Source organism: Mixophyes fleayi, chromosome 5 (genome assembly GCF_038048845.1).
Source record: "Mixophyes fleayi isolate aMixFle1 chromosome 5, aMixFle1.hap1, whole genome shotgun sequence".
NCBI lineage: Eukaryota > Metazoa > Chordata > Amphibia > Anura > Limnodynastidae > Mixophyes > Mixophyes fleayi.
Genome location: NC_134406.1, coordinates 51,414,439 through 51,440,030, shown reverse-complemented (window position 1 = coordinate 51,440,030; position 25,592 = coordinate 51,414,439). Strand labels below are relative to the sequence as shown.

The 25,592-nt window shown below is 39.6% G+C and overlaps 1 protein-coding gene across 3 annotated transcripts; it reads left to right on the top strand.

Moving 5' to 3' along the window:
• Window positions 1–1,325: 1,325 nt before the first annotated feature.
• LOC142158313 (cryptochrome DASH) lies at window positions 1,326–25,461 on the top strand. Of its 3 annotated transcripts, XM_075212179.1 has the most exons (14): window positions 1,330–1,473; window positions 4,864–5,036; window positions 5,157–5,250; window positions 6,157–6,287; window positions 7,120–7,268; window positions 7,589–7,677; window positions 9,785–9,858; window positions 11,642–11,731; window positions 13,444–13,523; window positions 14,339–14,398; window positions 14,525–14,682; window positions 20,906–21,025; window positions 21,562–21,738; window positions 24,298–25,461. In XM_075212179.1, exons 1-14 carry the CDS (start codon window positions 1,408–1,410, stop codon window positions 24,397–24,399), a joined length of 1,563 nt encoding a protein of 520 aa, XP_075068280.1. In that variant the 5' UTR covers window positions 1,330–1,407; the 3' UTR covers window positions 24,400–25,461. The 3 variants fall into 3 exon arrangements, with proteins under 3 accessions (XP_075068281.1, XP_075068282.1, XP_075068280.1); XM_075212180.1 differs by lacking the exons at window positions 20,906–21,025; window positions 21,562–21,738; window positions 24,298–25,461 and adding an exon at window positions 20,405–20,899 and having other exon boundaries at window positions 1,326–1,473; XM_075212181.1 differs by lacking the exons at window positions 20,906–21,025; window positions 21,562–21,738 and having other exon boundaries at window positions 1,327–1,473.
• The last annotated feature ends 131 nt before the right edge of the window (window positions 25,462–25,592 follow it).

Below are 25,592 nucleotides of genomic sequence, written 5' to 3'. Positions count from 1 at the left end.
GTTTTGAATCCAGGAGGTGCCATTGAAAGTCCCTCCAGCAGCCACTGCACTGAGGCTGCTTGCGGGGATGACTGTGCGGGAGCAAAAAGCCACAACTAGACCTCCATGGATGGATCTTCAGATCCGTTCCTTGATGATTCCTGGAGTACGCAAAGATGATTTACGCGCATTTTTCAACAAACGGATGTTACGCTCAGTATGCGTGCTTTCATTAATCAAGCCCAAAATTCCTTTGTTCCTTGGTCCTGAAACTGTGGAGACTTTGGGGCACATTTATCATTCATCGGCAGAATTGAGAAATAGTTATCAATCCTTATCGCATGGATAAGGATTGATCTATTTCTCAAATTTATTAAAAATGGAACACAGAAACAGCAGTTCCGAAAAACTGCTGTTTCTGTGATAAAAAAAATCATACTTACCCCCCTCTTCGGGACGCGCTGTCTCTAGGATCTCCTTCACGTCATCTTCGTTCCTCTTCTTCTTTCCATTGCGCATGTGCAGTTCCACAATTCTGCGAGCGGTGAGTGACAGGGAGGGATCATGTGATCCCTCCACACATGCACTGTCCAGCTCTGCTCTTCGGAGCAGAGCTGACAGCATTGGGTTTTTTCATTTCTGATAATGACAAGTTCCCGAAAAAAAATGTTTTTCCGGGACTTGTTAGATTGCGGCCGGGAGCAGTCACCATTCTGTTGAATGGTGACTGCTCCTAAAAACGAAGAGGAATGCAAAGCAGCAGATATCCATGATATCTGCTGCGATGCACCCTTAATAAATTTGCGGAGGACAGGAGGACACCTTAATGACCGGTTAAAAGCACTATCGTGCTTTATTAAATATGCCCCTTTGAGTAAAATGCGCAAATCAAATTAATTTCTGTACTCAGAAGACGTAACTTATTAAATGCTTGTGGATTTGCACAAACTGTCTAAAAGTAATTTGGAAAGAATTATGGGATGGGACAGTGTATTTTCTGTCAGGTTTTATTGTTCTTTGCAATATAATACAATAGAAGTAGCAGAAGAAAATACATTTTTTTTTTTTACTTTAATCAGCAAGGAAAAGAAAGCCATGTTGTCCTCGAAAAAAAAGATTTTTCTTGGGCAAACTATTAAAAAAAATTAATTTATCGTGTGTGAAACTAATGCATCAAATGTAAGTCCTAGTTGGGCAATAGAGTCAATCAACAGATGATGCTGCTTCTCTCCAAATACTTTAGGCAAAGGCATCACGAATATTGCAGGTCATCACGTATTGTGGTGATTGAGGTAAGAGGAGCTCTTGTGGCAGCTTTGTGCACTGCAGCTGTTAATGGGAAGAGCTCTGACGTCCCCTAGATGGGCGTGAGAGGAGTCATTGCTGCTGTCTCCATCTGCAGTGAGAGAGGACAGACGTGTGGTCACCATGAGCACACCGGCTAAAATCATTATCTGCTTGCTGAGAAATGATCTAAGGTTCCATGACAATGAGGTACGGAACGTGGGTGTTTCTGACACCTTGTGCTGTTGTATGTTCCTCTTATTAATTGATAGTCTCTCCTGCTGCAAGTACCCATATTATTTTGTTTACTCAGATTACATCGTAAATGTAAGTCAAGAACTCGAAGTTTGAAACGCAGGACACAGCTGCTGTACGATGTCTGAGCTCAGAGTGCAGTGTTTGCAGAGCTAGTTATACAACGAGTCTCAGTGGGGCTGGTTGTGTAATAAGTGTCTATTAGTGCAAGTATGCATTGGAGGGTTGTGTAAGAGAGGGGTGGAGCTACCTGGTATGCATGTGGATGTTGTTTTATCAACAAGGATTTGTTGTGTCCATGTTAAAATGATCATGGTAATAAAGATTGTAGTTATTACATTATAATGTGCATGATATGGTATAACTGTAAGGAAATGTTTTTGTTAATCTACTTAATAGCTATCAATACTTAAATTTTAAATAAATATATATTTCAGCATACATAATATAGAATTCGTTTTCACAGTATGGGAAAACTAGAGGAAACATTATTTATTTAATTTTTTTACATAGAAAGCAGTGTTGAAATACAATTGCATGATTCAAGGTTTAATGCTTCATCTTGTAGCCAAAGACTATTTCTGCCACATGTCCTAGTTTTCCAGAGTTGTTCAGTCTTTGAACCGATAGCAGATATTAAGGTTTATGTGGATTGCCAGAAACCTTGCACACAGACACTAGTAAAAGTTATAGAGCAGGGGTCCTCAAACTTTTTAAACAGGGCCAGTTCACTGTCCCTCAGACCGTTGGAGGGCCGGACTATTGTAAAAACAAAAACTATCAACAAATTTCTATGCACACTGCATATATCTTATTTTGAAGTGAAGAAACAAAACAGGAACAAATACAATATTTACAATGAAGTAAAGTTAAATCAACAAATTTACCAGTATTTCAATGGGAACTATGGGCCTGCTTTTGGCTAATGAGATGGTCAATGTCTGGTTCCAGTGTATGTGTGCCCAGGGTGTCTGTACCAGTGTGTGTACCAGTGTATCTGTGCCCAGTGTCAGCGTGCCAAGTGTAAGTGTACCCAGTGTGTCTGTACAAGTGTATGCGTGCCCAGTGTGTCTGTACAAGTGTATGCGTGCCTAGTGTGTGTACCAGTGTATGTGTGCCCAGTGTCAGCGTGCCAAGTGTCTGTACTTTTGTATGTGTGACCAGTGTGTGTACCAGTGTAAGTGTGCCCAGTGTGTCTGTACAAGTGTATGCGTGCCCAGTGTGTCTGTACAAGTGTATGCGTGCCCAGGATGCCTGTCCCAGTGTATGTACCAGTATATGTGTGCCCAGTGTAAGTGTGCCCAGTGTGTGTGCGCCTAATGTATATATCAGTGTATGTGTGTCCCTGTATTTCTTGAAAATTACTCACCTTAAGATTCCTAGCTGTTGTACAGGACGGCAGGGCGCAACCACAGGTCAGAAGAAGTGGGCCCCACCGCAGAGTTTGAACAGGAGTGGCCATCAGACATGAGGTAGGGGCTGTGCACTGTATCAATAGACTGCACAGTCCCCACTTTGAAAAGGAAGCAAGGAGAGACTAGGGCGCGCTGCACATTCATTCATTCATTACTTAGGCAAACTCCGCGCCCATCCTCCCGCGTGGTACACCCGCACCAAGCGCTGACGTGCGCGCTGTGTGTACTTGGGGAAAAAAAATGCTTGAGACTGCCTCTTGGCGGCGCTGCAGGGTACCCCTCCCTCCCCGACTGCCGGCACACACGCGGGGGGCCCGGGGCACGTGCCCCCTGTGTCCCCCCCCCTTAATCCGGCCATGCCGGCGGGCCATATAAATGTCCTCAGCGGGCCGCATGTGGCCCACGGGCCGTATTTTGAGGATCCCTGTTATAGAGCATACGACTTTATCAAAGATTATCTGCCATGCTAAGTTTTGGTGACAGACCAAATTGGATCAAAACTGTTGACATACCAATACTAAAAGATGTAATAGTCATGATCTGTAACCTGGTATAAAACAAATGTCTGGGAATGTTGATGGTCTGTTTCCCTCAACAGCATAATTCCATCTGGTATCCAGACAATGATCATCATGTAATAAATACAATGAGGGCGACGTAACCTGGGCAGATCTTCACATGCTAGAATGTGAGAGCCTTTAATCTGCCACAGGTTAAGACCACATGCATTCAATTCCAAGGGCTAAGCTGTTTTAGGTTGTACCTCATGCCTCTGATGTCAGTGGTTCCTACTGAATTAATAACTGTATTAACATGAATACTGTCATCCACAAAAGCGCTGTCTTCACTGAATTATTACATGGGTCTCAGTTTTGCCTATTTGAAGTGTGTGAAGTGTCTATTCAAGCGCTATTGCCACCTAATGTAGCTTAAGTAGGACCAATCGGAAGCAACGATGTCCTTGATTACAGCTTCTCCCCAACTGCCGCCCTTCTGTACGGAGAGGCCACTGGGGATTCGGTGTTGGAAGGAGCATATTGACTGCAGGTTTAGATTTAAACATAATGTACTGTATGTCTACTTTACATTTTTATATTCTTACATTGCAGGGAAGTCTCAGTTTTTTTGCTTTTTTTATTGGAGATAAGCTTTATCAATGATTTTATTGACTAATGAGTTCCTATAAATTGCAGTGTAAAGACAAAGTATTTGTGCATTTATATGCAAAGCCAGTGTTTCCCTATATTTTGCATAAAAACAAAAATGATAATAATTGCATTTGCATGCTTGCCCAGGTACAAATTTGCACCCTATAGCTGTGTTTGCTGCTGTCAATTCCAACGTATGCTATCCCTGAATTGAAGCCGAGGTATACATAATCAAAGGAATTCTTATTTCATGCATACATCGAACAATTGATCAATTAGAGAACAGAGAGAACACAACACCATCTCTTGTGTGTATAGAAACTGTTCTGTATATTACAATCAAGATTACACATTCTTATAGCACTCAGTTTTTCTAACATGCAAAAAAATACCCGGCATCATAAGTCTAAAATAATTGGGGCAATAAATCTGTTATGATTTTAGCCTTGCAAAGGGAATTTCAAAACACTACCAATTAAAATGGTATCTACAATAAACTATTTCTTACCACCTCTTCTCTTATCTACTATTTAAACATGTCCCACATATTCCCTGGAACATTACCACATGCTCATTATTTTTCTTTAATATACATTATATTTGAAGCAATCTTAAAGGCAGAATACAAACTTTTAAATGACTTCTATATTCTAATTCCTCACTTCTAACTGTAAATGACACCCATAGTGGGCACTACACCAGACTAAAACACAGACTTCTCTTTAATGGTAAATGTGTGCATTGTACAATGATTATAGTTAGTTACTTCCTGTGTATTGCAGCTGCTACTGTGGGCTCACATGAATGCAGATCACATCATCCCACTGTATTGCTTTGATCCAAGACACTATTTGGGAACTCATCATTACAACTTTCCCAAGACTGGGCCCCATCGTTTGAAATTCCTGTTAGAAAGTGTAAAGGACTTAAGGGTCACATTGAAGAAAAAAGGAAGGTATGACAACTGTTCTAGACCTTTATTTATATATTGTTATAAATACCCTATCTAAGTTATGTATTCCACATACATCTACTTTATCCCCACCGTGTTGTCATTGCTATTGTATCCACACAGCAATCTGTTATTGAGGAGAGGTCCTCCAGAAGACGTCATCGATGATCTAATCAAGCAAGTGGGTCCAGTGTCAACCGTCGCATTACAAGAGGAAGTATGTATAATATGCTGGATGCAGAATGGTTATCTGATGTCCTGGATTTGTTGTCTTGCATGAGCTTAAGATCTTTTACTTATCGTAAATTCAGACTCTTTGGTGTACTATTAGAGCTATTGTAATAGTGGGCTCTATGTGGTAGTTGCAGTTGTTTATAAACGAGCACAATAGGCAACACCTCTCCTAGTAGACAGAATTGTCCATTAAAGAGAGGAGCCACCTTTCCCTGTGTGTTACCCTGGGGGGGTATAGTGAGAAACTGTCCTGGTAACAATGAGATTACTCTTAATGAGGCCCACATTGGGCACTACAGATGAGTCACCAACGTGATGCACATCTTGTGTGCGCATCGATTGCTAGCCAATACAGAGTTCTATAATACTTTTAGTTTACATTAAGTTTTTTTCTCAGTACTTGCGCTCGCCTGTAACTGAGGAAAGGACACAAAAAGTAATTGTATTATAAAACATTAGAGCATATATGAGCAATAATAAAAGGCAAAATGTTGTACATTGTATTGCCTTGTTATCTTTCCATCGCCGATCTGAATACCCTGATTATATAGCAAAAAATGGAATCACACAGCAACATTAAAACTTGTGTGACTAATATATACTGGTGAAATGACATATAGATTAACTGCTGGATGCATCCTTTATAGTAGTAGGCATTAAGGCAACCTACTTCCATAGACAGGAAACTGTATGTACTGTCGGCTATGCTGGAAACTTTCCTTCAGTCGGCCAGCTAACAGGTGCAAACAATTTCCAGTATCTTGAATGTAAATATCCTTAGTGCAGAATGATGAAAGCCAGATGCATTACACTAAAGAGTAAGCTGTTTATGACTTTTTGTAGCACGCTATCATTGTTTGCATCCAAATTGATAACTTTGTTTTTTCAGGTAACAAAGGAAGAGCTTGATGTTGAGAGATCAATAAAACAAGTCTGTTCCCAGCATGGGGTAAAATATCTAACAATTTGGGGATCCACTTTGTATCACCGCGAGGATCTTCCATTTAGGCATATCTCTAGGTAAATGTTTCAGTATGGCAGGTGGGGCTGTCAAGCCCCTAATATTGAATGAAGTTGTCTTATCACTGTAAGATAGATCATTCTAACTGGGGTCTCCTCCACTGCCAATCTCCCACCGGTTGGTTCTACAGTCTCCCCTATCGGTAGAAAATAACAAATTACATTGTCTCTGCCTAACTGTACACAAACACTCACTATAGGGTGTCCCAACCTTGATTGTGGGTACGCCCTTACCCCAAGTAGAGCTTCTACCCTGCCAAATGTTTTCTGTAAGTGAGTTTTGGGTGCAGGAGCGGGTTTCAAAGATGAAAAACATATAGTTTTAAATATAACTGTGATTACTTGTAAATACTAGCATCAGCCATTCAAATAACACTTTTATTCTGTTTAAATTAAATCTACTTCCATGAATGTGACATGAGACACCTTGGATTTTTTTTGCATAGAAATATCCCTTGTTTTTGCTCGCACCCCATAGAGGTGCGACCAAAAATGAGCGGATATTTTTAATGTGTAAACAGTTAAAATGCGCAGCTGCGATGTTCCAGTGAGTAAGAACCTGCTCTCCCGTACCCATGTGACATTTAGCTCCTGATGGGCAGGTTTGTGTCCAGGTCAGACTGTCATTTCCCTCACCACGTCCTTACTCTACTAGGTCTATGCTTGCATACCCCTCCCTTCCCCTGTGCGCCCATCTAAACATAAGGAGTCTACATAGCACTTACACATTTTCTGTGGAGATGTTTTACACACAAGATCTTACTTTGACACCCAACACTACACCAGGCCCTGTCTGTCCTTCTTCCCGGTGACTTTCTCTTATGTCTTGAAGTTTACCTGATGTCTACACCCAGTTCAGAAAAGCAGTAGAGATACAATGCAAAGTACGGCCAACGCTTCAGATGCCGGAGAAGCTGAAGTCTTTGCCGGGGGGCCTGGAAGAAGGAACTGTCCCGACTGCAGATAATTTGGGGCAGCAAGGTGAGCGCAGTCTCTCAGCTGGTCATTACCCTTCTTGACCAAGACATCCAGGTTACAATTTTAGCTTAAACATACGAAGTTTTTCAATGTAAAAGTAATTTCTACGTTATTATATGCATTATGGTAATTTAAGTGCAAAGTATTTAGATAACCACAGCTAGAATCTTCAATAAAGGAAATATTTGAAATTGCAGATATGCTTCAACCCATAAACATGTATTTACTATTTTATTATGTGTTATTTTAAATTGTAAAACTTGGACAACGCTGTGTTAAGCATCTAGTTGCTTTACTAACGGACTGTTCTCCATGGCTGGCAGATCCTTTATCTGATCCGAGAACTGCTTTTCCCTGCAGTGGTGGTGAAAGTGAGGCCCTACGGAGACTGCAGCATTACTTCTGGGACACAGTAAGTGATAGAAACATGTGAGCGCAGAAGACTGTCCTAATGCACATGGCCATACTCTTCTTCTGTGTCAGGTCTACAGGCAGGAGACAACGGCTATGCAGTGACCTATGTCTGTATCGCGTGCTGTCACAGGGCTCTCCTATTTCCAGCACTCCCAAGTATCATATTCTTTGTTCAGTCCATAATCTGCCAGTTCAGTGAAACAGGTATAGGATCATATTCCTACTATTTCTTTGGCTGCTAAATGGAAATGAAGAGTCTGAGCTCTAGAAAAATCAGTCTAGTTAGCAGTCACAAAAGCCAGGACTGAGAAAATAGGGACATGTGCCTATCCCATGCTGTGCCCATGACCCTTAATAGCGCTAGAAAAGTAGCAGAATGATCCCTGAATGTTGTACTCCAGAGCTGGGAGATATGTCAGGAACGCAATTTAGGTATTATCTTGACATGTATTGTTGCTTAAATATCTGGTTAAACTCTCAAGGAACAAAACATTATTATTATTATTATTACTGATTTGTAAGGCGTCTGCAGAGATAAATGTCTACCAATGTAGATAAAGGGTAAGGAGGGCACTGCACGTGGCACAGCTAAGACAAGAGGAGCGCATGTGGCTCGGTGTGGAGATTGGGACAGTTGTGAGGGTGCATTAGTGTGAGAAGTATAGGCAGGAATGGGGCACATTCTAATAGAGAGATTAGACGCCTTGATATCCAAACTATAGACCTGTGTCCTCTATGGCCTGCCAAGGGATTGGAAATCCTAGTTGCATTTTGAAACATGTTATGCTACCTACAAAGTATGTATACCCACAGGTAGCGGATTATGGTGGGGGTGTGTGGGTCAACCCCCTGGGGCCCATGCTCCAGCTCCATCCACTTATCCATGTCCCCATCTGAACCTGATGAAAAGCTGGGAAAAGTGAGTGCGCGGACTAATAGCTCGGCCCTAGGCCGCGCACATTGCCAAAATTCCTTTTTTTTTTTTAATTTACACAAATTATCTAAATCCAGTAAATTTGATTTAGTGATTTTGCTCAGAAAATAGATATATCTTAAATCTAATTAATCTGTATACACACAGTGCTAAAAAATGTTTTTAATGTAATGGACAATTATAATTCTATATTATCAAATGTGGATGATCTTGTTTCTGAATATTCTTTGCAATTAGATCACGTCATTTAAGATCCTCTATGTGCCACATACAGCGATTGTTGTAACATCCCAGAATAACATTGCACTGGAAGTAAAAAATGAGGGTGTGTGGGCACCTCTTTATAGTTTAGGCTAAATTGCAAGAGGTATTTTCAACATTTGATCATTGATTTAGATGAACTGACTGAAGTTTTGGGATCTCCTCCTTTTTCAGTAAACTTATACAATTATTTATGTTCATCGCGTGCTTTCACATGGCCATTTGGCCCTCTTCCATTTATCTTAAAGATCCGTTAGAAGATGTTGGTTTGTGGCACATTGTGTGATTTTGTCCTCCTAACTCGAGTGATGTGATTGTCGTTTTATCTGCCCTCTCTTCTATTACCACTGTCTCGAGCTGTACTTAATATGTTTGCTCCATTAAGAACTTTGGCAGAGCCTACATCTTTTAAATATCAATGGAATGTTCTCGTAGCTGACCCCTGATCTCATTCACTTTAAAATTATTATAATCTTTATTAGACAGTAATCTGAAAGTCCAGATATGACTGATGTGGTCTATAACTACTTGGAGTTAGCTTATTTCTTTATATGTGTAATTCCATTAAATATTGTCTTGCGGTGACTTTTCTCTTACCTGAGCACTTTTTCATCTTTGGCTTCAGTTTTGGTGTAATGGCTATGGATTTTTACTTTGAGCCTTGTCTTATTTGCTATTCGTTTTTAAAACATTTTACTAAATATAGTTTATGAAACTGTTATATCTTTCTGCATGGTGAAACAATCTTGCCTCAAGAGTTTTCTCATAAGCTCTAGACCAGGCAATATAGTATTTAACTCATTAGATGAACACCACATATTTCCTCTTTTTGCCATCAGAGGGAGCCCTTCGATTTATAATTTGGTCATTTGATTGTAAAAAAAAATTTTCTTTTTTTTATTCTCTACAGAATCTTGTTGCTTCTTATAAAGATACTCGTAATGGACTTATAGGAGTAGATTATTCAACCAAATTCGCTCCATGGTAAGATTCAAACGATATAATGAGAAGAATAATATGAAGATGTAATACAAACTTTGGCTAGCTACCTTATAAAGTTAGCTGTGTTGGTGTCATTACATTTTAAACTCTATTTTTTGTACTTTTCTCTCCACTATTTATTTTAATGGTTGCCCCGTTTTAGTAAATCTACCCCAGTACTACTACAGAAACCACCGTACACCATAGTTGCCTACTCTCCCGGAATACGCCCGCATACTGCCCACGTCGGTGAAGTGGGTGGGGGCAGGGCTATCCACGACATTGATCCCGCCCCCTGTTGTAATAGGCCAAATTTGGTTGTTTAGCAGAAGGATGGGGCCTAATGACTAGCTTTCAGGTTGTTTGACTGACTTCTGGTTTATCTCCTGCTGAGTGTGTAATAGACGTACTGTGCAATGAATTTCCTTAGCTCTCTAACAGCGGACTGTAGTATGTGTCGTATGTGTTTTATTTTACATTCAGTTCAGCAGTTTTTTCTTTGTAAATAAAGCCCAGTGATCACAGCATATTTGTGACCTGACAATATTTATGATCACTGTAAGACTGTAAGATACAAAGGTTTTAAAACCAGTGCAAATTACGTATCTCGTTTTTTTGGTCCAGAAGAAGCTTCTTAAGGTACAAATCCATGTCTCAAACCTACCACAAAATACTCATCAGAATCTAATTTTTATAGTGCTAGTAGTAGTAGTAGTAGCAACAATATATGTCCATCACCCTTTGTTTACCGTCTTTACATGGTTTTTCTTTAACATTAAGAAGATCCTGATTTATGTATTTAATGTGTAGTGTACATGCAGAGCATTTTTATAGTCTCTTACATGTATACACATGTACCATGCTAGACAGTGGCTCGTATACATGTAGGTTTTAATACAAAGGCTGTCGTGTTAGTCATCGCTATTAGTCAGCACTTACACCTGTCCTGTAGCTGGTGCAAACAATACGGCTAAAAAACACATAAAACACATACTTCTAGAGAAACCCAGGACTTGACTTGTCCGCACCCTTATGGTCCCCCCTCAGCGCACCCTTATGGTCCCCCCTCAGCGCACCCTTATGGTCCCCCCTCAGCGCAACCCTTACGGTCCCCCCTCAGCGCAACCCTTACGGTCCCGCCTCAGCGCAACCCTTACGGTCCCCCCTCAGCGCACCCTTACTGCCCCCCCCTCCTCAGCGCACCCTTACTGCCCCCCCTCCTCAGCGCACCCTTACTGTCCCCACTCAGCGCACCCTTACTGTACATTGCCTACGTTCGTCTACCCCCTCCCTCCTCTGTTCCACTCTTGAAGTCCTAGGCAGTCGTAAGTATCATTAGCGTTCTGACAGTAATTGTATATTACGTTCCTTGCCGTCGGGTCTGTTTCTGATGACGCAGGGCTCTTTCATGCAAGATGCGGCACACAGATGGACTTGTCTGAAGCTGATGCAGGCTCTGTGTGATTCTGTATAATAATCGCACCGGGATCCTAAGACAGCTCTGTTCAGTGAGTCTGGTCTTGGTTGGCACCACTACCAGCTGCCACTCTAGGGCATTTAGCAGTCTCAACCACAACACACTGTAGTAACTTTGATGTGAGAATATGCACAATGTATAGGCTTTCCTATGTGAAATGAATGCTTCTTCCTAAATGTAAGGAGTACAAACCATAAAGCCCCTCTCCCTACCCACCCTGGGAATCATACATCAATTACGTTATAAAGATTGATGGCTTGTAATACCAACTCCAGGATACCACATGTCTCATCTCTTACTGTATTTCAGGCTTGCATTGGGCTGTATATCCCCCAGATATATTTTTGAGCAGATCCAGAAATATGAGAGAGAACGAACTGCAAATCAAAGTACATACTGGTAAGGAACAAAGAGCTATTTATTTCTCTTGCTTTATCATAGTTTTTCGTTGTTACTGTGATTATAAATGGTACATCCAGATAATCTGCTACGTGTAGCTTGGTCTTAGTACCTAAGAGAGTTTAGACCTCCGTAGTGGCTCTCGCACTGTATTGGGGTACAGATTATTCCTGCATGAGTACAGGTATTTTAGCCTGTGTCCTTAAAGGCTAATTTCACCCAAGAACTAATCGTAAGCTTTTTACCAATTGTTTCTCCCAATAATCAGGAGTTGTGTAGTTACTATGGAAGAATGCTTCATTCTATTGTATGTACGGTCTGAACCCTTAATCAGGCCCTGAGAAGTAGGATATTTGAAATACAGTTATGATGGTGGGGAAGATGTTTTTCCTATGCACAGCAGACGCCCTATCATTAAAAGTACCCAAACACTGCAATATTTTAATGTTGGCTTTATTGCTAAATGGTCGATTTGGTCACATGTACAGAAGGCCGAATTAGACAGATTGGGGTTGACCCAATTAGTTACGAGGTTAGATAGGAACTTCGCGGCAGGTGTCTACGTGGAATTTTTATGGTTAAAATTTTCACTCCTTGTTGCTCGTACCTCTTAGAGGATTTACCACCCAGGCTTACTACCAATTACTGCTTCAATTACTGCTTCAGGTTCCAGCAACATAGCCAGGAACTATAAGTAATGCTATGTTCAGCTGTACGTCTTGCCCGTTGAGCACAGGAAATCCTGTGATGTCACAATGGTGAGCTCATCATGCACTTTCCCCAGGGTGGTGTAAGGTGTAAGGGAGATCTGTATCAGATCCTCTCGTGTCTATCACCACACACCAGTCTGGTCACATTTAAATAATAAAAAAAAATTGTATTTTTTTTTTTTATTATTTTTTTGTGGTGATTTTCATTCTTTGGTTTTGTTAATTTGGCCTGCCCTTCACTGCTATACATTGCACTAATAATAAAATGATTTATTTATTTCTTTGATACCAAATTAATAAAACAATGTAAAATTTTACTTCACAAGGCAGTAAAATTATTTTCAGTTTAATCAACATATTGCAAAATTGTGTCATGTGGTCTGGTCATGAAGTTGTGAAATAACCTGTTCAGGGAGGTGTTCAAATACATCTGTTTAATATAGTCCCAGCTCCCTGTCCTGAAGGTGTTTGGGGCTAGAAGTAGATTTTTTTTTTTTTTACTTGCACAAATTTCAGGTAATTCATTGTGCAAAACCCTATAGCAACCAATCTTACATTTGTTTTTGAGGTGATCATAATGGGGCAAATCCAACCTACGCAATGAAACCTATTTAATTGAAATTAAATCAACCTGCTTTCTGCAGGCATATGAACGTGATACACTGGAGCATTTAAGATGCTTTGAATTTAATGTTAGGTAGAAAAAAAATAAACACAGCTACTATGCCGAGTCTGGTGATTTTTAAAGTAAACCCAACAGTGGAGGCAGACATTTTGTGGGCTGAACCTACATTCAGATTATCCACTCTCTAGGAACTAATGACCTCATTAAGACATGAGACCGCATTCTGGAGATATTGCCTCAACATAAAATGGCTGCCTCCTGTGTGTGTAGGTGATGGGTCCAATTTGAGAAATTGGCAGTATACGATATAATGGAAGCCAATGTTTCCAAGGTTATTTTTCCCACCAGTTGTAAAATGGCGTTTCATTTCTCTCTAGGGTGGTGTTTGAGCTTTTATGGCGAGATTACTTCCGTTTTGTAGCTCTGAAGTATGGCAGAAGAATATTCTTACTAAGAGGTAATGTGGGATACAAGATGCTTTGATTGGTATATTTCCATACTCGTTTGGAACGATTTTCCATGTACTGGAACAAAATGTCTGTAAATACACTTTTATGCATACTGGGGGGAAATAAACTGAGAAGAACAAGTGTTGATGTTAGTATTATACCACCCGTTATGCAGTGCTATACAGAGAATATTTGTCAAGACAGTTAATTCTGTTACCAGTAAATTGACCAACCAGTATGTTTTGGACTTTGGGAGGAAATTGAGCACCCAGAGGAAACCCACACAAACACGGGTACAACATATGAACTCCATGCAGATAAGGCCATGGCAATCGCAGCACTATGAGGCAGGAATGTAACCACTGAGCCACCATGCTGCCAAGCTGTTTCTCCGTTATCTGCTCTGATAACAACTGCTGTATGTCTACACTTGCTAACATGCTTGTGTATTTTGGAACAACCCCCTCTCTTTATTATGTATTTTCGACCCTTGACCTGAGCGGTAGATTAAAGCTTCTAGCAGGAAGTGTGTAATAAAAGTGACACTGGATTGGACCGGTGTCATACCACTGGTTCATAGTGAATTGGATACATGGCTGCATTCTTATGAGTACTGATGCCACTATATAACTGAAGTATCAAAGTTTGTTCATCTATGCATGGACTCTCATCCCCCCTCCGCCAGCACACACACACTTTATACATGTATCAGAAATAGGTAGACTATTGCTGATTATGATTTATTGGCTATTGTATTTGTATATGTTGCTTATTATGAAAAATGTTTTCTAAGCGTCTTATAGTGACACTTTCAAATATTTAGGCCTTCAGGATAAAACAGTACCTTGGAAGAAAGATTCAAAGTTGTTTGATGCCTGGAAAGGTCAGTGACTCACTTAGCATTCTTCCCCCTCTCACATGCAGATTATAAGAATTGTATGCATTATTTTTGGAATAACTACGTCAAAGCTTGTAACTGACGGCGATCTTGTGCTGTTCCTCATTATAGAAGGCCGCACCGGGGTTCCTTTTGTTGACGCTAACATGCGTGAGCTGGTCATGACTGGTTTTATGTCAAACCGAGGGCGCCAGAACGTGGCCAGTTTTCTCACCAAGGACCTTGGCATTGACTGGAGAATGGGTGCTGAATGGTTTGAATATTTGCTGGTAAGAAAAGAACTGAATTATTACAGAATAAAGTGGGGAGTTCAGTGTTCTACTGGTTTGTAACTACTGGAAGCTTATCCACATTACCTCTATAAGACTTTTCAGCAGTCCGTTATCACTTGATGATGAGTTTTGCTATGTTTACTCAATTAGCCAGGCTCAAGATCTATATTTTTTAGACCATGCCATTAGTTAAGCTAGGTACACACTACAGGGTTTTTGTCCAATAATCTGCTCAACCAGCCGACATACGACCGCTCGTTCGAAAGTCAGTCAGTGTGTGTAGTGACACGATGGTCGAAAGTCTGCCCAAATAGACGACTATCGCCTTATTTGGTTGGTCGTACCGTTCAATATTTTCTGATCAATCACCTAACGATCATGTAGTGTGTATGCACTCATGCTGACGATCTCCATAGAGTTTACAGAGTCGGGCTCTTTTCAGCTGATGTTAGCACTGAATGTCGGAGTGAATAAATGTAGAGAGTGCTGTAGAAGGAATAATTCATTTGTTCCTTCTGTGACAGAATATTTCGTTTCAGAGTCACAGAAGCTAACAAAATTCGTTAGGACATGTGGATAGCTATAACAAGGGGGTTTTAATCAGAGTGACAACGTGACAGTAGTGAATGAATGAATATTGTGCTGTCATTCTCCGGACTAGAGGACCAGATGAAGAGCACAGATCTGAAGGTAAATCGTGTCAGTGTGTTTACATGAATCGTCAGACTGACTGGACCTTCAGTTGTAGGTACAATCGGTTGAGATAGCACGTCGGTCTGAACAATTCTTCAGTGTGTACCCAGTTTTAGTCAATCCTAATACAGCTATCTATTGTTTGATATAAAGTGACAAGTATCAGGCCCTTGGGACCTGGGGAGATACTTACCATAAAACTGTGAATATGAACACTATTGTGCAACAGTTTATCCACACAATGTAACTATGTGTAAATATGGGATTGGAAGGTTTATTACATTGGCTATTACTCCCAGGTGGTCCATTAGACAATATAAGTGATAATCTGAGCTTTAGAAAGGAAAGATTATGCTTTGGAATGGTGCAAACCTTGGAGATCACATTGTTTCTGCCACATTAATTAGATAAATGATACCCGAAAGATATTGAAAGAAGAGAAGTATATTCTAGTAAATATCTCATACCAAGATGTATTTAAAAACATATCCATTTTATTGAAATCCTTTTAAAACCTCAATATTAAAAATCAAAATATAACATGTGTTGTGTGTTAAAATCTATAGGTGTTGGTGTACGAGGGGTTATTAATAATGAAATGATCAATCATTATCTGCATAGTAACCAATTTGATAATGATTCTATTATTGTTTTTTAGAACTAATTTCTATTTGATGTTACTTTTATACTGTATTTCATTATAATAGAATTTATATATTCCCAATTGCATTATATTTATGCCCCACTTTGAATTCTACACTGTGGCTGTTGTCGCTAAAGTAATCAGCTAGCTCAAGCTTACTATGATAAGTCCCAAGTGAGCTCCGGTAACCTTCACAATGATTGTTTAGAATTACTTGTTTCTCTTTCTCTACTGAGGCTGGGTACACACTACAGGCTTTTCAGCCAATTTTCTTGCCAATCACACGATAAATGACCGTTCGGCCCAATATTGCATTAGTGTGTACACTGAAACGATGGTTGTTCCAAAGCTCATTGTATTTGTTCATTTGATTTTTAAACCGGACTAAAAATCTCGTTCAACGATGGAGCGATGTCTTTCCAACTCTACAGTGTGTATGCACTCACTATCAGGATCTCTATAGAGTTTACAGAGTCATGATCTTTTCAGCTGACTGTTATGACAGATGAAGAGTACACATGAAGGGGCATGCTGATTGGGAGGGGGCATGCTGATTGTGCCCCCCTCCCCCCAAGTCGTTGGTAAAATCGTTACTGATGTGGCATCAGGAGAAATTTTCTGTAGTGTGTACCCAGCTTAAGTTCACAAAATAACATCCGACTCTTTTGCATATGGTTTGAGAGACAGAAGTTTCTTAGTTCTTCATATTCTCCCACAGTCATAAATACAGAACAGACAATTTTGGTTAAGCCATAAATTGACCTCTATTGTAGTCATTTTATTGAGGCTTTTTATTCTTCATAAGTATAAGGTATTTGCCGTAATTGAAGCTTTTAGCTTAAATAATTATCCTTATCTGATCCATTCATGCAGGGTCAGCATAAGACGTTAAGCAGTAGGGTGCCACACTTACCAGGGCTCCCCTGCATCCTCTTCTTTTCATTTTTTATATTTATCCCTCTGGTGCAGGCAACATATCTCTATGTTCCAAGTACCTGTATACAGAGCAGGTATCCGAACTAGCACAGAAGTAAAGGAGGGGGCGGAGGGTGCACTATGCATAGTGAAGCCATTTCTGTGTATGCGCCTAGTGTGGAAAATGGGCATCACGGCGCCTGCGCCAACTCAGAGGCTCCTAGCACCGGCTCTGCATTCATGGATAATGATCTCTTTCTAATATTAAAAATGTGACTGTCTTATATTCCGATTACCATACAGTATTTCAGATGTCCATGTATCACGCTAAGCTTGCTGCTATGAACATTGGCCCTGGACTTATTCAGCTGTCTGTGTATGAGTCTTTGTGATCTTTTGCTCCATTACAACGGCAGCCTTTTCTACAACTGTTATGTAGACTTGTGTTCTCTGTTCCAATGGTTTCTTATACTCTTAATGAACTCCACATTAATTCCTCATGTTGCACTGACGAGGATTTCCTCTAATTGGGAATTGTATTTCATAGAGGTACAGAGACGCTGAATTAACATTTTCTTATTTGTACATTGATTTTTCCATGGAGGGGCTTGTACTTTAATTGTAGTTAACTGGAGACATCCAGTGTTTAGTAAATCTCTATATGCGTAGCCCCAATGTAATAAATATACATTTATTTAGGTGTCATTTGCAGATTTATCACTGGTTGATTTCTCATTTTGTTTAAGCTTAGTCTGATCAAGTAAATGTATTCAGGGTGCTAAAGACACACACGATCAGTCTGTGCTATTCGTCTATCAGAATACAGAGTCTGTGCGCCACTAACTTGTCTTATATAAAGCACTAGTTACAGAGGTCTGATTGATTTCAGTCTTTATTATACAAGAGGATAGTGCTCCCATCTAACCTATGCATTCACTTGATCTACTTGTTCATTTCCATATATTTGGATATCATTTATCTAATTACTCTGGCAGAAACTGTGATCTCCATGATGTGCTCCATTCCAAAGGATAACTATGTGTTAATAGATCTGGTACACATCTTGGTACACATTCCAGTGGTCATTAGAACATGTTTGAAGCACCTGACCTTATGTTAATTGTAATATTCATCGTGACCAGTTTTGTCACCGTAAAGCTGCCCATAAATGGTTGGTCTGAGTGCTAAGTAGATCTCTATCCATGTTGGTGTGCAGAGAAATCAGATAGATGCAGGATACCATTATACCTAAATACCTTATATCCTTCTTAAACTGATTAACCATTATGTGACTATAAGTCACATCCATGATGCTGATGACAGGATGGGAACCTCATCTGCTATTCTGAGGCTCGTGAGATTGTCGGTAATTAAAGATTTTTCACAAGCTTTAAATTTATGATGAGAAATGGGGAAGTGGTGTCTCAGCCAGTGCTAAGTGACTGTTAGTTCTGTTTACATACTGCAGTAAAAGTAGGGAACCGATTCTACCTTGCATTCACACGGAGCATTGGATCCATGAGAAACATGAATATCTTGTTACAATAAATAAGGGTGATGCATCTCATACTCCAGTCCCTTTACTGTGCATTATGTTACCTGAGACTGGGGCTCAATATGTGCAGTGAGTGTTCAAATGGCCAAAATTTGCATTGTTTAATGCATAATACAATTTCACATTAAATTAAGCTATAGAATGAGAGCTTGCAGCATACATGTATAGTGATTGCGAGAAGTAGAACACCCTTTGTCATTTTTCACATGTCGTTATGGTACATCATGGAATCAAAAAAGGGGTGAATTAGATTTTTATATACACTTTACGTCATTATGCCTTTTCCCATTGGATCCAACTTGTATTCTTACCACACTTTTCACGTACCAAGAATTTACTAATGTAAACTGCAACATTAATGTTATTAGCTTTGATTTATATAGTGCCAGCGTTTTATGCAGCGCTTCACATAGGTCCCTATCCCAGGGGAGCTTACCATCTAATTCCCTAACACACACACAGGCCCGGATTGGATCTGTTCTAAACTTATGTCAGTAGTGGGAAGTGGAAGCAGACATCACTTCCAATTAAAATGACTATGGACCTGATTCATTAAGGAGAAGAATTTGAGTTTTTTTTACTTAAGTGTTCTGGACAAAACCATGTTGCAATGCGAGGGGTGTAAATTAGTTTATTATTTGGCACATAAGTTAAATACTGGCTGTTTTTTCATGCACACAAATACTTTATAGCTTATTTGTACACTGAAATGTAAAGTTGATATTTGTGTGCTACATGAAAAAACAGTCAGTATTTAACTTATGTGCCAAATAATAAACTAATTTACACCCCTTGCATTGAAACATGGTTTTGTCCAGAAAACTTACTCAAATTCTTAACCAAGTTCCTTTATGAATCAGGCCCTATATTCTTATGTTTTGTTCTGGTTTTTTTGTGTGCTTTATTTTCCCTTTATTGAAATAAATGATGAATGTATAAAATATTCTCGTCAAAGGATTTTACCAAGTTCCTCCTGTGATGGTGCTTGACAATCTCACCACTCCGTACAGGTCTCACTGTTGTTCCCTATAATTCTGCTTATCTCCTACTGTCATTCTTACAGATAGTGATAGACTCTTTCCCAAGATACTTTATTGTGAGATGATTAAGTGACATGGAGATATTTGTGTCTTCATGGTCATATTTCCCTCTCTCTTGCCAGACCTGATCTCTCCTTTAGAGTGCTGGCAAAGAGGAAACCTACACAACACCACAGTTAACTCATAGCCCGCACACAGAGAGAACTTAAAACTACGTGTATGATATACATTCCCTTGTTAGGCACAGTTAAACAATAAAGGTTTACCCCCTAGCTGTACACACAGCCAGCCTAGAGAGAGAATGTAAAACTATGTGTAGAATGTCTCCTACACAATGAAAATGTTTAATGTTACAGTCCATTTACGTCATGTGTGAAATCTCAGAGACCGTCCTTTCATGAGCAGGTCTATTCTTCAATTTTGTAAATTCATATTCCACTGGAACATTTGTGGTGACGACTCCTTCTTCTTTTCTTCTTTTCTTCTTTTTTTTTTTTTTAAAAAACAGGGTTTTCTGTATATACAAACAAAATCCTAATCTGCGCTCCCTAAGAAAGTAAAAATAGAAACAAGCTGCCAAATAGGAGAGCAGAGGAAACCCCAAATTTTATTTTTACTTTCCAGCTCTTTCAGATCTGAATTTGTTCTTTTTTTATTTTTCTATCTGTCCAGAAGCACTTGGAAATTATATGTATTGTTTTTTTGTTTTTAATACATGATTTATTTTATGTTGTGGTTTTATCTTTATTTTTATTTTTGTGTTGTCTTAGCGCCTAGGAGTTCTCTTTTTCTGTTAGGGTTTTCTGTATAATGTACAAATCTGTTCATACCTTCATTGAACCTTGACCCTAAACATGTTACTTTATCTTCCAGCTTCCTTTTGCTACTTTCAGCCATGCTTCACATCATCTGGAAGAATTGATGGTGTTTCTGCATCTATTGGCTGCACCACAGGACGTGCACTCTCCATTGGTCACCATTGTGTTCAGAGAGCTTCCCAGGGCAACAAAAAGAAAGACTTGTGCCGGAAGATACATGGCTGAAAGTACCAAAGGGAAGTTGGAAAACACAGGGAGTACATACAAACGCCTCATAGGTAGGGCCCTGGTAGGAAGCAATGCCACTTATTTAACATACATTGTAGAAAGGCATGCACAAATCAATACCTTTGATTAAAACACAGATAAAAGTACATAAAGCTAGCAATAAAACAAACAAACAGAATATAACCCAATATATTTATTTACCGTTGCATGTGGCATGTCATGGTGGACAATCCGTGTAACTGGTTGGGTGGCTGCCTGCTATCTGAGGACTGGTTTGCATAGAGAAACATGACTGCGTAAATAAGTGTGGCTTCTCCTATGTGTCTAGGTGGACTATGATGTTTGCAGTAATTATGGAAATTGGTTGTACAGCGCTGGACTTGGGAATGACCCGAGAGAAAACAGAAAGTTCAACATGATTAAACAAGGGCTGGATTATGATGGGAATGTATGTATCAAAGTCCTCTATACCCTGCATGATGATTATTTTAGAATCTAACATATAAGAATAGTCTTCTGCAGACCTATATGATCATATATTCTATGGTTTTATACACAAATTACATTCTGCATTTAATCTATTCTAATGTTACATTCAACAAATATGCAGAAACACTGATTTTTAAAATGAACTTATTTTTATTGTTGAACGGGCAAATTATTTACAGCGCAGCTTTTGTTTAGTTTTTAATTTTTTGTTTTGTTTTTATAAATATTTGAGCATTCCATACTCTGCTTTTATATTTTGCACTTTGTTTTAGGTAATTAACAAGTCTATGCAGTTCTCAGATGTTTGCATAGCAGAATCAGAACCAGTTTTGCTTTCTACGTTTAACTAGCCCCAGCCTCTGGCTGTATGCTGAGATTTGTATGCAGTGTCTATACACGCGCTTATTTATAGGATTACAAGATAATTTTACATTTTGAAAAGCTAAAGTTTTTATTTGTTTTTACTTTGATTGAATTCACCCTCTTTCTATAAAGGGCGATTACATCCGACTCTGGGTTACAGAACTGCAGCAGATAAAAGGTGGAGATGCGCACACACCTTGGGCGCTGAGTGCTCCCTCCCTAGCACATGCTAACGTAAGTCTTGGGGAGACCTACCCAGTTCCAATTGTCGTGGCCCCAGAGTGGAGTAGACACATCAACCAGAAGCCGGTAAGTCCCATTGCGGAACCCACCGTCTTGTTACAAGTGTTGAGAACCTGTATAAAGCCATACAGATTCTAAGGGCTAGAGTTACTAAACTGCGGGTTTCAAAAAGTGGGGATGTTGCCTATAGCAACCAATCAGATTCTAGCATTCATTTATTTAGTACTTTCTACAAAATGACAGCTAGAATCTGATTGGTTGATATAGACAACATCCCCACTTTTTCAAACCCACAGCTTAGTAAATCTAGCCCTAAGAGTCTTCTTTTAAATCTGGCCCTAAGAGTCTTCTTTGAGTACCATATCCTGCATATAGGCATTGGGCCAGCGCAGTGGCGCACGCAGGGGGGGTTTCTGGGTCTCCAGAAACCCCCCCCCCCCCTCCGCTAAAAATTGCCCTACATATCGGCACTGTGGTATACAGCAGCCGCGACGCTGTCTAAGAAGCGTCCGTGGCGGTGCGACGCTTCTTTGACAGCGCCGCGGCTGCTGTATACTACAGTGCAGCCGAAACGGAAACCCCCCCTGAAAAGTCCTCTGTGCGCCCCTGCAGCAGCCATACAATTTATAGTATCCCATTTATTTACTTATTTTGGAAGATTTAACAAAGTGCAATGAACAATGCTGGAGATGTTAAATTTTGCAGTCCGCCTAAAAACCAAATGCTGGTCCCTAATACTGGTTACAAGTTGTGTCAGGCGGGGGTATTCTAATTAGCTATGTACCACAAATAAGTACTGAAGATCATTAGTTCATGTATATCTTGTTCATGTGCAACATAAAAAAATAAAAGTAAAAATGTTAAAAACAAATGTGGTCGTAACTAAACCAAAAGTTGGGTCATATATCCATAATAGCAATAGGTTCATGCTGTGCAAAAAATGCTCAATAACAAGGGCGGGGTTTTGAATTAATTTTGCTATTGGCTCAGTTTTCCGATACCTGCGCCAATATCGCTGCGTGTGGCCAGAATAACTACTCTGAGAAGTGGAGCTAATCATTCATTATGTTTGTTTCTTTTGCAAATATCTAGTATTTGGCTGTTGCCTGAATGTTTTACTGCTCTGATACACAGTTCGCAGGCTGCAGTTCACGTCTAAACTCTATTTCAAACTGGTTTATACATGGACACCCAGAGTAATGGGAAAGCAAAAAAGTGTGATTTATAAACTACATTTTATACAGAGGTGTATTTGGCACCACAATCTATCGTCATCCGTGTCTGTCAGTCACTAAACTGTGCTTCTGCTCCTCTGTCAGTGACTTCTTGCTTATCTCCCTTCTTCTCTTCACATCACAACTGTGCCCCTATCACAGGCATCTCTACCCTCACTGATACAATTACACACTGGTCAGTGCCTGCCACAAGGTCAGCACGCTCGCTGAATATAATAATATGGTTAAACCCTAGTCAAACACGCCTTATTGCTGCAACATGGAGTCAATGTAGACTTTAAAATAGTATCCACATGAATTCTTATTGATTCTCTGAATTTTGATGCTGTCTTCTGGTAACTGCTTAAGAGATAACAGCATACCAGTGTGTGTCAAATTATTATTTTTGGGCTGCCCGTTGCCTCACTCAAATATGTTTTAATGAGCAGTGTTTTGTGATGGATCCTGGTAACTTTTTACACTAGAAAGTTTACACTTTGACTGTGTGTGTGTGTGTGTGTGTGCCATGTACGCTTGGACATTTGTATATTTAGAATTTAATTGAAGCATATTGGGCATCAGATTGATACTCATATTATATCATATTATACATCAGATAGAAGTGACAAGCTTTGCTAGCTAGCAGGAATATCCTTGTACCGTAGCACAATGTTTAAGGAACATTCTTTCTTGTTACCAGGAACTCTGTTTAATTTAAATGTCCATCTCTGAAGGTGTTTTGTATGTATGACACTAGCATGTATACAGAAACAAAAACATTGAAGTGTAAAAGCATTGCTATATACGGTAGTTCTTGCAATGTTTGTATAGGTGAACTTCCTCATACCAGGTAATTATGTACGAGCAGTAGTGCTTTCCGATAGTGTGCTAGAGATTTGTAGAACAGACCAGTCATCAGGGCCATTAGTAAGAAGTCAGAAGGGAACTGACTATCTACGTTTTTCAGTTATACAGGAGCACATGTCATGAAATTGGTTGTGATTCCTGATTAGCCTCTTAATTATGTTCTGCTCCTATCCTAGTCCTATATTACATATGGGCAATGTGAGAGTCAGTCAGGAGTCCATGCCTCCCACCCCAGTCATTTTGCCATTGTAAGTTATGCTTGATGATGGCCTACAGTAAATGTTCAGTGGGAGTGGACATTCCTTAGGCCCCACAGAGCACTGTAGCAGCTTCTTGGGTGATTACGGCTAAAGTAATGGAGCTGCCCTTCATCTTTTTATCTAGTTCAAACATATAAATATTTTGTTGAAGGTTTGCAAAGGAAACCTATAGTAACCCTTACTGTAAAATGCAGGTGAGGCAATATATTGTGTAATGTATATATAATTTACTCCTTTAAAGTAATGGTGTTATCTTTTATATTAATAGAGTTTTTTTATTACAGTATGTACCACCAACTAGGAGAGGAAAAGGCCCGTCAAACATACCTAAACAACACAAGAACAGAGGGATAGATTTCTACTTCTCTCGGAATAAAGATGTCTGATTAGAGTATTGGATGGAATTGGGACAGTGCAATTGTTTTCTGTGCTGATGAGTGAACCGGATTTGTGATAAGGGCACATGGGTGTCTAACTTATGTAAACAATAGGCATCTGCCAAAACAACTTAATAAAGAGAACAGGATTAACAGGAAAAATACCTAGAAAATGCCTTGAACACATGAAATGTACTTTCTAAATACTCATTGGAGGTCAGTGCCAAAAAACTGCAGCAGATGAGACCTGAAAAGATGCAATGGATCGTGGATGCATAGAACATCGTTTGGATAGATAAGAAAAAAACAAAAAAGAAACTATATAGCTTTTTTTCATTCAACAACTTCCCTTCATTAGTCAAAATCACATCTTCAACACTGGATGAACATGCCTGTGTGTGGGTTTATGGAATCAGACAAATTGAATGAAGTCGATAAAATTGCTGTAACATACTCAGGGTAAAGTATCTGACATTGCACATACTATGGCTAATGTTGGGTTTTCCTGACAAGCCTGACTCCGTCTCCATTGCTACCTGTTAGTATGATGAGCAGGTGACCACACACAGGCAGAGATCCTCTGATGACCACATTTACCAGCCTGCCTGATAATTATATTCCCAATTTCCATCAGATAAATCTCAGGGTTGATAACAATGTTGTGCTAATATCATATACTTGCCTGGCCAGCAGGACATGTTTAGTGGAAAAAAAAAAAGGTAGAACTTTTCATTTTGTGACGTGGTCTTTCTGTACTTTAACAGACATGTACAAAGTCAATGTGAAGGCAAATCAAACCGTTTCATCTAATGTTCAGTCAAGGTAACTTACACATGAGTGTTATGAACTACTTATTAGGAATACTCTGGACTTTCTACTCTGATTTTGTGTTTTCAAATGTGGGTAAATATGTTTCACTGATATCCAAAAAGAATGTTCACTCATACAGAGATTTAAAGGCACATTCTAACTACAGGGAAAAAAAACCTGCCTTTGCATACAGAGGACCGTGAAATTGATATGCCAGGTGGTTTATATGCTTTGCAAAATAAAATTACTTCTTTTATGCTGCCTTGTCTCGACTCTGCAGTTATTGACCTTAGGTTATATTCAACTTGAGCGCCTTCTACGTGTTTCTGAGACATCATTAGAAACAAGTTTAGTGCGTTCAGTGCTTGGTAAAGAACTACACACCCCATAAT

Bases quoted from the DNA above. Each gene is read 5' to 3' on its own strand.
- LOC142158313 (XM_075212179.1), top strand. From the start codon at position 1,408: ATGAGCACACCGGCTAAAATCATTATCTGCTTGCTGAGAAATGATCTA. The intron at 6,288-7,119 runs GTAAATGTTTCA...TATGTCTTGAAG, and splicing joins CCATTTAGGCATATCTCTAG to TTTACCTGATGTCTACACCC. The intron at 7,269-7,588 runs GTGAGCGCAGTC...CATGGCTGGCAG, and splicing joins AGATAATTTGGGGCAGCAAG to ATCCTTTATCTGATCCGAGA.